An 11,749-nucleotide genomic window follows, 5' to 3' on the forward strand; every position below is an offset into this window, starting at 1 on the left:
ATTGAATAATGGCGAGGAAGGGATTCAATTTTCGGCAAAGCATCATTTTTGTCTCGCCTGCGTAGCGGAGCGAGACATAGGTATCACTATTTCCGGTGTCGGCGTCGTCGTCAACAATTGTGTTGTACACCCAATAACTTTCTATAGCTTCGAGGTGGGATCACCAAATTCATACCAGAGGTCCATCTCCTAAAGGCACAGGTCAAGTTCGAATATGAGTCGAATTTGAATAAGGTCAAAGGCAGTGGCGTACCTAGGATTTTCCACAGGGGGGGCAAAACCGTCCGCCAAAAAATTTGACAAGCAAAAAAAAAAAAAAAAAAAAAAAAAAAAAAGTCAGGTCTTCGATCACAAATAAAGGATTTCGTACCAGAAAAAAATTGACAAGCAAAAAAAAAAAAAAAAAAAAAAAAAAAAAAAAAGGTCTTCAAGCTCGTCAGGGGGGTATTGAAGGTCTTAAAGCTCGTCAGGGGGGGCAAAAAAGGTTTTTCAAGCCCGTCAGGGGGGGCAAAGATACGTTTTTGCATGGGTTTTGACTCGTCAGGGGGGGCAGAGTGCCCCCCTGCCCCCCCGTAGGTACGCTAGTGGTCAAAGGTCAATGAACTTTCCATGACTGGCACTGTGCTGTGTTCTACACATAATAACGTTGTACACCCAATAACTTTCTTTAGCTTCGAGGTGGGATCACCAAATTCATACCAGAGGTCCATCTCCTGAAGGCACAGGTCAAGTTCGAATATGAATCGAATTTGAATAAGGTCAAAGGTCAATGAACTTTCCATGACTGGCACTGTGCTGTGTTGTAAACATAATAACTTTCTATATCTTCGAGGTGGGATCACCAAATTCATACCAGAGGTCCATCTCCTAAAGGCACAGGTCAAGTTCGAATATGAGTCGAATTTGAATAAGGTCAAAGGTCAATGAACTTTCCATGACTGGCACTGTGCTGTGTTGTACATACAGTAACTTTCTATAGCTTCGAGGTGAGATCGCCAAATTCATAACAGAGGTCCATCTCCTGAAGGTACAGGTCAAGTTCGAATATGAGTCGAATTTGAATAAGGTCAAAGGTCAAAGGTCAATGAACTTTCCATGGCTGGCACTGTGCTGTGTTGTACACACAATAACTTTCTATAGCTTCGAGGTGAGATCGCCAAATTCATAACAGAGGTCCATCTCTTGAAGGTGCAGGTCAACTTCAAATGTGAGCCGAATTTGAATAAGGTCAAAGGTCAATGAACTTTCCATGACTGGCACTGTGCTGTGCTGTACACAAAATAACTTTCTATAGCTTCGAGGTGAGATCGCCAAATTCATAACAGAGGTCCATCTCTTGAAGGTGCAGGTCAAATTCAAATGTGAGCCGAATTTGAATAACGTCAAAGGTCAAAGGTCAATGAACTTACCATGACTGGCACTGTGCTGTGTTGTACACATAATAACTTTTTATATCTTCGAGGTAGGATTGCCAAATTCAAACAAGAGGTCCATCTCTTGAAGGTGCAGGTCAAGTTCGAATGTGAGTTGAATTTGATTAAGGTCAAAGGTCAATGAACTTTCCATGACTGGCACTGCTGTGTTGTACACACAATAACTTTCTATAGCTTCGAGGTGGGATCGCAAAAACTCGTAACAGAGGTCCATCTAAGTAATATAGCATACATGTAGTTTTGACATGCAGTCTCTTCATGACTGCAATATGCAGGCGAGACAACGCTTGGCGTTTGCCTTGTTTTTTATATCGATACCGGCTTACAAGAAAACTCATGAAAGAAAGAAATAAAAATCAATAAACTATCCCATGCAGGAACTATCCCATTGCTAATTTATCCATTAAAGTACTTTATTTTTTTATGGAAATCAGAAAGTAAGATTTAAAACCAAAATGAAATGAATGTACAATATGAAAGCAAAAGTCAGAATCGAGCACTACCAAACAAATGACCTGTCTTTGTATAAATATGTCTGATTTTGTGTCGATTTGGTAAAATATTTTGTTTCATTTTGTTTTCTGCTTGATTGACAATATGTAATATACAATATCTTAATTTTTGGAAGCGAGAACTTGACCCGACATAGGCGACATTTAAGTCATAGTACACACAAGAAGAAGTTGTTAAACACATCAAATCAACATCCTTTCAACTTTCAACATCATTTTGTCAGCTTTTTAGAAAAAATAGCGATTTTAATGATACGCATGCATATTCCAGACGTCACAATAATCGCGTCTTTGATTATCTTGTTGATTTACAATGCGACAAACCAAAACTATCATCCAACTTTAGCCCACAACATCATTGAACTCCATCTAAAGTATCTCACTATATAGGTCCATCAAGTTTATTAACACGACATCTGAATGAAATGCACGGTGCCAAGACATGTCTCGGAGAATGTTAAGACTTCTGTTAACGAGATGGAATTCTTCAGGATGGGGTATGTCGTAGAGTATCATTCATCGAAAAGTATATAAAGTCGATGACATCGAAATGCTCGTCACCTTCGCCACTGACACTGGGAGAGTTTGCACGAGCATCAATAAGATCTTCTTTCAGAATATCTTGTACAACTGCAGACCAGTGGCGTAACAGGCGGGGGGGCAGGGGGGGCAAGTTGCCCCCCCTGGCGGATTTCACCGGGAAAATAAAAGAAAAACGGGAAAAAGAAAAAAAGGAGAGAGAAAGAAAGGGAAAGAGGAAAAGGAAAGGAGGAAAAGGAAAGGGAAAAGAAAACGAAGAAAAAACAATTTTTTTTAAATGGAAAAGGAAGGAAAGCAGGAAAATGTACGAAAGAAGAACATTTGAGAAAGAACGAATCATTCCGAAATAGGCCTATGTAATGCGATAGCACGGTGGGAAATGAATTAAAAGATGACAAAATGGCAACCAATAGCGGGAAACGAAGTTAGAGAGGGTTAGTCAAAAGCTAAATTGGAAAAGAAAAGGGACAAGGAAAAAAAATAATAACACGACCGGGCTGCCGATGATTGAAAATAAAGAGCGGGAAAAAAGATTGACTGCATACAACATTGTGCTATAAGCTTGCTAAATTTTATGCAAATAAGCTACCGGGGCTTTGCCCCAGACCCCACGCAGTAGGGGCTCTTCATTTATAACCTTCAAATGGCTCTATAATGCCCCCGTTCAATCACAATCAATCACTGGCATACAGGCGCGCGGGGGGGGGGGGAGGTCTTGGTTCCACACCCAAGAGAAAATAAAAGAAATTGTAGGAGACAACGTATAATGAAATGAATGGAAACAATGAAATGCGTTATTTGCTGAATATAATGGAAAAAGCGATCACATAATTAGAATTTAATTTCAATTGGTAATTTTTTTTCCAGCCCGCTTTGCATGCTGGCGACTTTTTTTTACAAATTTTCCCACATTGCTATGGTTTGCCCCTTAAAAATATTTGGTTCACTATGCAACCGGGTTGAATAAATGTGTTGTGTAAAAGCTATATTCTGTATATGACCGCGATTTGAATAAAATAGCGGCAATCTGCGAGGTTTAAATGGCTTTGATATCAAGAAGTTCCGGGAGCTCCGCCCGGACCCCAACCACACAGCACTGCGTATTGAAGGGTTGGGCCATGGCCCCCAAAAGTTCTACAAACAAGAAGAATAAAAAAGAGGAAAGAAAAGCAAAGGAAAAGTGTAGGATATGATTTTATTTACTGAATATAATGTAAAAAAATAGCTCAAAGTTAGATTCTCATGAAAAGGTGATTTTTTTCTCGCTCGCTTCGCTCGCTCGGGACTTATAGTAAGCAGCTTTTTAGCACATGTGCTATACTGCTCCCCTGGTTTTTTTTCTTCTTTTTTTACTCTTCACGCTACTTCCACAAAGAATCCTGTTCACAGTGGCGTACAGACCACAAAAAAGGAATCTAAAGAGAGAAGAGTGAAATATATTATTTTCTGGATATCATGTCAAAATCTATCACAAAATTGGATTTTTGTATTAAAAAGGTCCAAATTTTTGCTCGCTCGCTTCGCTCGCTCGCAACTGTTTTTAAAGATAAATTCTGCCCGATACGCAATATCTGGCCTTCTCAAAATAGTCGCCTCATTACACCATTACGCCTGCTCATACCATGATATGACCGGGAAATTTTTGGCTCTTGCCCCCCTTGGCCACCGACCCCTGTTACGCCGCTGCTGCAGACACAGTGACCACGAACAAGATGGCGGTCTTTGTAAAAGCTATTTGCCTTCTTGCTGGTGAGTATACTTTTTTTTTGAAAATAGTATTAGCATGGACCTACTACAACTGTTGTAGTAGGTCCATGGTATTAGCAAAAGGGACTACTCAGTGATATTTCGATATGGGGGGGGGGGCAACGACCTACTGGTGACGTTATAGTGATTCTACTCGCTTTTCGCCTCCCAGGAACAGGTGACGCCAAACAAATAACAACTTTAAGAATAATAATAATGATAAAATAATTATTATGATAATAATAATGTAATAATAATCATTGTAATGATAATAATACTAAGAATAGTTATAATTATCATTATTATTATCGTTATTCTTATTGTTATTTTTATTATCATCATCATCATTATCTTTATCATTAGTATTATTATTATTATTATAATTATATATTTTTTAATAGAATAGACTAAGATCTTAGAGGGTTACAGAGTTCAGACCTGTCCTTTTTATTCTCTTCGTTCTTCTTTCTCTCCACCGTTTTCATTAAATTTTCTCCCTTTTTCCACTACTTGAAAAAAGTCAAGGGGCGTCGCCCCAGGGACACCCTCCACTGCCCCCTAGTGCCGCTGCCCCTATATTAAGTTCTTATCTTCCAAAGCATTCTCATACCTAGTCATTATTCACTCGTGACTTCACTAGTCATAATGATTATACTTCTAATTGTGATATAGATTAAATATGTTGAATCGAGATATTTAATTCAATATCGAAGATATGACAGAATGGAACAATTAATGCGTTAAAGACACTATCGGGTTAATTTAGATTTCCCAACTTAACCTTTTATCATTCTTTATTCCATTCGCACAGCATTTTGCTTCACGATCGAAGCCAAAAACGACACTCGTACGGATCCTGCAAAGAAGCTAACTCCGCCCGCTTCACCTCCCCAAAACCAGTTCGACTTCGTGTTCAGTATCTATAATCAAACCACGCCAAGCCCTGAGAGTCCAACTACCACGAGGATGACCAGACCAAGCACTGGCAACCAAGGTACGATCCAGCCTAACATCGTAGGAGGGTCTACGAGCATCTACGACGACTCTTCCGAGGAGGAATCCGATACTGATACGGATGACGGCGAGGTCCAAAGTGCTCCTTCTTATGTCTTTACGGGAAACGAGAATCGAGTGAGCGGAAATACACGACCAATGTTTCCTGGACGGACTAGGCAGCGAGTCATGGCAGGAGAGCAGGATGGGGACCTCGTAGGAGACTACGAGGGTGATTTCTTTGGCGTTCACGACCATCTCGTCGGCAGGGCTACCGGTTCGTCTGCTCGTGGAGTCGGAATCGCTCTCGGTTTGCTCGGACTGCTAACTGTGGTAATAGCTGCTGCTTTCCTCATCATCAGAAAACAAAGGAGTAATAACGCGAGCTTTGTTCGTATTTAATGGGAATACATCGATGGTATTAATATGGACCCAATTACAGATTGTTCCAAAGCCAGTCGGTTTCTACGGAAAATTATTGAAATATGTACATTTATTTGTAATTGATTGATTAATTTATTAATATGTAATACGTACATTAATTCATATGTAATGTGTACTTTACTATATTGACCTCCTTGTATCATTAATTCATTTTCCCTTTTATTTCATAATTTATCTTGTTTACTTATTTCATTTCATTCTTAATAACTATGTTATCTTATCTTGATTTCGGGCTTGTTTTTGTTTTGGGGATTTTTGTGGGGGGGGGGGCTTCGTTTGTGATATGGACTAAGGTTGTCGTTAAATATTTTCATGGCGCCCTTTCTCAGATGTACCCCCCCCCTAAAACCAATCATCAAGGAATAATTTAGATTTGTAATTTTTAAAAACTATTTTGATCTTGACCAATTTAATATCATATTGAGACTAAATGTATTTTTTTCACAGTGATCCGATGAAAGTAAGCTTATGCAGTTCAGTTATATGTTATTTCAACAATTAAGCTTACAATTATAATGTTTCTTGGCGCTTTACATTGTAATTATTATTATCCCAGTCATTGGATCCAATCATACCCGCACATCCTTCTCCACTCCCTGGGGAACATTCCAACAAGAGTTCCAAGACTTATTTGCTAGGCATACTACATATAGGCATTGGCGTACTGCCGGGTACCCATTGAAAAGCTGGGTTGGAGAGTAGATTGATGCCTTGCCAAACGATACTATAGGGCCGCGGCGGGTGGGATTCGAACTCACAACTTTCTAATTACAAGGCGAGAGTCAGAACCGCTAAACCACGACGCTGTTAATGTATAATATCAATGTTGTTTTTGATTGTTTTCGTTGTGATTTGCTTTCTTTATGATACATTCATTATAAATAAAGAATACAGATTTTTCATGATGAATTCAATTTCTATGAGCTGGTCAGGGGATGAATTTAATTAGTATTCTTTTTTTTCAGTTTAATATGTGAATGTGTTGTCTCTACCGAACTCTGTTGTGTAAGATACACGAAATGAGAATAACACTTTTTTGGTGCGTTAGTGTAAAAAAAATTCTAAATAAATTCATTATTTGATTGTAAAACTAATACGTGATCTCTTGCAGACCTTTTTTGTTTTATTCTTTTTTTTGGGGTGGGGGTGGGCGGTTGAATGTGAAGATGTTTGTTTCGGACACTCTTAAGAAAAAAATGGATGGTTTATATTTACCCCCCCCCCCCACATTAGAAAGAACACAGTGCCCCCACAGTGTGTTCACAGTGTGGAACACGAAGTGAAATCACCTTCACACTGTTAAATTTGAGCATTTCAACACTGTGTATCACATATTCACATAGTCGACCATGTGAACACGCTGTGAACAGTCACCCTGTCGAGGTGTCCACAGTGTAAAAATATCTTCACACTGTTGAATTTGAGCATTTTAACAGTGTGAATAATATTTTCACAAAGTCCACTATGTGAACGCACTGTGATCACACTGTTATGTGTGACACTGTTCTTTCCACCAAAGGTTGGTCCACAATTTACTAGCGCATACATGCAACTTTTGTGATATTTATCCGTTGCCATGGTAACAGCCAGAGACGAACTCGGTTTTGGTGGCTCCCCTTCTAAATTCAAATGTTAGTCCATAAGGAAGCTCTGTGCCAAAAATTGTGTTTTTATCCAGTCATTAACGGTAATCCAAAAAATTGACCCTAAGCAACCCTACTATCATAGACAGTCTAATACGTACCGCATGGGCTAAGCACATTCGGTCTAGTTTCATTTATCGTTTGCTGCAACTACTTTCCTTCAGCTTTAACACTGTAAACTAGTAAAACCTAGTCCAAAACCATTTTTATATATCTTCAACCGACTAACTGTTACATGTAATATTTACTTACCGAAACAAATATTTTTTTCCTAGAAAAGGTATCAAGACCCAATCTTCAGTATGAAAGAGAACGATAATTGCCGAATGTTTTCCGAACTAGATGCTTTGAAGTCATAACAAAATATGAGGAACATTTTGACAAGATTCGACTCTTTTTTTTTCTTTCTTTCAAGGCAAATCAACAAGATTAAGTGGAGTTATTTCAATCTCTTTCATATTCCATTAAACAATGATGCATTCGTGATGTCATATGTACGAATTACATTTCATTCACTTGTCAGTACTAATAAAGCAGTCTTGTGGAGGTGAGCAATTTACCTTGGCAAGGGTTCAGGTTTTGTTCGGTTTCGTTTCGTACGTGATCTGTATTTTTTTTCTCAATGGGAGAGAGCGTTCTGATAGAATTGAGAGAAAGAAAGATTTTAATATAATGATGGTAAAAATATGATACTACTCTGTTACTGTTACTACTCCTCCTCCTCCTACTACTACTACTACTACTATTTGTACAACTACTACTACTACTGCTTCTACTCCTACTTCTACTATTCTTCTCATTCTGCTTCTTCGTCTCCGTCTTCCTTTTCTTCTTCTTCTTCTTCTTCTTCTTCTTCTTCTTCTTCTTCTACTTCTTCTTCTTCTACTTCTACTTACTACTACTACTTCTACTATACTACTACTACTACTACTACTACTACTACTAGTACTACTACTACTACTGCTACTTCTACTACCATTACTACTACTATAATATTACTACTTCTGCTAGTAGTAGAAGAAGTATAGGCCTAATAGTAGAAGTTGTATAGTACTAGTAATAACGATAATGACAATTAGGATAATAATATTAATGATAAAATTGATAATGATCATGATAATATTAATAATTACAACAACAGCAGAAGCAATAATAATATCAATAATCATAATAATAATGATAGTTTTAATAATGATAGTAATAATGATAATAATAATACTGATGATAATAATGATGATGACGTATAGATGAATAAATTCCAATATCAATATAATTATTTATATACAGATTTAGACATTAACGATATAATTACCCTACCGTGTGGTTTCAATCTGGTTTGATGGGACAGCAGATTTTTCAAACCATGCGGTTGTAAGATATATGTTTGCATATAATTAGAAAATCAAAATTTCATTAAAAATGTAATGCAAAGAAAAATCAGTAAATGTTCTTCTAATAGGGCATCTAATCGATGTATTTTAAAGTCCTTCGGAGAGGATGCGTATATCCTTAGTTCCCTTTATTTCTTTATCAGAGCGAGTTTTCGCTCAGTGGCGTACGGGACTTTAAGCGCCGAGGGAGTATGGTAAGGCCTTTAACATTTATTCCTATTTCTGAATTATTGATATCAAGAAATATGGAAGTAAATGTTAAAAGGGCTTGCCGTTCACCCGCGTCGCTGCAAGTCCGGCTTACACCGCTAAACAAACACTCGCCAATATCAAAACAATAGGTAAACAAAATCAAATTAATGAATAATGACATATTGATATGGCTTGATGAACCTACATTGAAACAAAGTGACTGATAGTATTCGATGTTCTTTGCCTGTCTGTGAAAGGAATGAAATCCAATATTCGACATACTGGACAGGAAAATGATTAATTTGAGGTCAAATTTGTGCTAAAATTTGACATTGCTAATCATTGCTTGTTTATTTAAGCAATCAACAAAAAACTTTGATGGAAAATCTCGTCCGAATTCGAGCATTATTAATAATGTCCTCGTTAATTTAGCGATGTTTAATTGAAAATAATAATAAAAGGAGACTAGTGCCAATGTATAGTTCACCTTTTGATAGTCATAGTCGCTTGTGTCACAGATATCAACTTTGACAATTGTCCTAGCTGAATATTTTTTTATCATTATTAGTCGTTTTAGTTTGATCGGAAATGTATAAATATTGCTGCGAAAAGCCATATTTTTCATACCTTAATCCGGTTCGTTGCAGAGTCACTAGAAAATCAGGTGAATACTCCAACTCCTTTCTTTTTACGTGAAATCTTCGGATTTTAGCATCCCGCCATAAATATGTGTTCTTCTGGAAAACTTTTTGGTTTGTTCTTTCCTCTCCTTGGTAAGTTAATTTTCATTGTAATTATGATATGAATTGTAAAATTTTTCATAGGACTGTTTAGATAGAATTAACATCCACGCTGAAACTTGGTAGAACCACATGTATTAGCGGCAGAATCTTGGATCAGATACTCTGAAATAATGTCACCTGCTTAGCTTAGTGTACACTTGCTTTATTTGATATTAAGTTGGTGGTCTTCGCCTTTAGAAAAATGTATCTCTATGCATATTGCAGCTACATCTTTTAGGATTTTGTATGTGTAAAGAATGGTATTTGGTGTAATTTTTAAACGAGCCAACTCGAAATTGAGTTCTATCAATTCGATTAGTGAGATATTGATTTAAAATATTGATAATAAATATCTAAACGTATATCATGGAGTTCAAGTGGGCTGTTTGATTATGAGAATATTAATTCATCTTAAATATAGTTCTTTTATATAACATATCCAGTTTACCTTAAAGTTATAGCCTACTGTATTTTTTTATAAATAACATATACAGGTTACCCAAAGAAGCCTTCTTTAACTTTTGGTATTATTCGTTAATGAGTCATTTGATCATGTTGATTATTCCTGTAAAAAGAAAGAGAAGCAGTTTTGTTTTGGGGGGAGATAGGAAATAGGAAAACGATAAGGGGCGACATAGTAACAAAAAAAGATGGTGGTGTGATTTTATTATTAATTGCCTTATTATGCTTTTCATTTTCATTTCATTAAAAGTACCCCATTTTTATTTTCAGTTTTCTGTGTAATGACTGAGGCCAGTCGTGGGGCTGTAGCAATCCACATAGCCAATGTGCCTCAGGAGCAAACCCTCATGAATGTCCCAATGAATCAAGTCATGGCTGACGAATCATCCGAAACAGTCGAATCATCCGAAACGTCCGAATCATCCGAAACATCCGAATCATCCGAAGTATCAGCCGAATCATCCGAGACAGACGGATTAACCGAAATGGCCGAAGTCGAAACGGGAGTCGAAACAAATACGGACACTGCTGCCAATAACGCTGGCCTCATGAACCCAGCAGTACCGATTCCTGTCCGGAGCGGGAGCAAAGTTGGCGGGAATCTTGCTATTGTTTTCGGTGTTTTGGGGCTGGTTGCTGTGGTAGTCGTAGGAGCTTTCTTTGTTCTTCGCAGACAAAGGCGCTCTTACGTTTTAGCAAGATATGAAGAACAGCAACTGATGATGGAGAAATCGTAATTTATGCTCTTCACTTGGTCATCTCAACTTAACAATGGAGTCAGAGGATGAAAAAAAATGTATTCTTGATGTTGAACGCATATAGTACAACGACTAAACTGCTCTGTATTATGTAACCATAGGGATATTGCAATTGCAATGGGGACGGATTCTACAATATGGTAAATCTATTGAAAATGCTCGTCATAACACTGTGAACAGCTTAGAGGTCTTTGCCAATGGTTGGTCGACCGGGACAGCAGATCGTCCTTAGATTTGGACCTGACGAAAAATTGCAAATTTGTGGTTTGTCCAGAGTCCAGGACGACACTGCTGTTATTCACCGATTTTCCACAGAGACTCCTTTGTCATGAAGGTCCTTTGACAATATATTTTCTGTGTTCTAGAAGGCGTCTGCGTACTGGTTGCGAAAAGAGTCATACGACGAAGCCTACTTCAAACCGGTCGATGGTATGTCATTCTAAATCACGTAAAAGATTCGGACGTTTTAGATCTGGTATGACTGCATAGCATTCGATAGTATGGGGGAGAAGTAATTGTATTTTGTAACTACTCAAAATGTGTAACCTTCGTGAAATTGATAATGCCTTAAGATTTACCTGTCGAAATTATAGTTCATGAAGATATTGAGAAATTAAGACCTGTGACAAAATCATGCACAGTTATCATGTCTATACTTGTGTAGCAATGGCTTTTAGTGAAATATGATAACATTTTAACGCATTATTTCTACTTTTTTTCAAAATGCCGAGACGCAAAAAGCTTTTAAGAGCACAAAACATTAATTGGAAAAACCCGTCTAATGACCATGAAGATCTGGGAGGGCTTTGTCGAAATTTGTTAGCACGGGCATAGCAGTATGACTGCATAGCAT

At 37.6% G+C, this 11,749-nt stretch overlaps 1 protein-coding gene across 1 annotated transcript; it reads left to right on the forward strand.

The window, feature by feature from the left end:
* Nucleotides 1-9,621: 9,621 nt before the first annotated feature.
* Nucleotides 9,622-10,875, forward strand: LOC135154097 (uncharacterized). Its single transcript, XM_064099326.1, has 2 exons — nt 9,622-9,667; nt 10,409-10,875. The coding sequence occupies exons 1-2, from the start codon at nt 9,622-9,624 to the stop codon at nt 10,873-10,875; spliced, it is 513 nt and encodes a 170-aa protein (XP_063955396.1).
* The last annotated feature ends 874 nt before the right edge of the window (nt 10,876-11,749 follow it).

This window comes from Lytechinus pictus, chromosome 5 (genome assembly GCF_037042905.1).
Source record: "Lytechinus pictus isolate F3 Inbred chromosome 5, Lp3.0, whole genome shotgun sequence".
Lineage (NCBI taxonomy): Eukaryota > Metazoa > Echinodermata > Echinoidea > Temnopleuroida > Toxopneustidae > Lytechinus > Lytechinus pictus.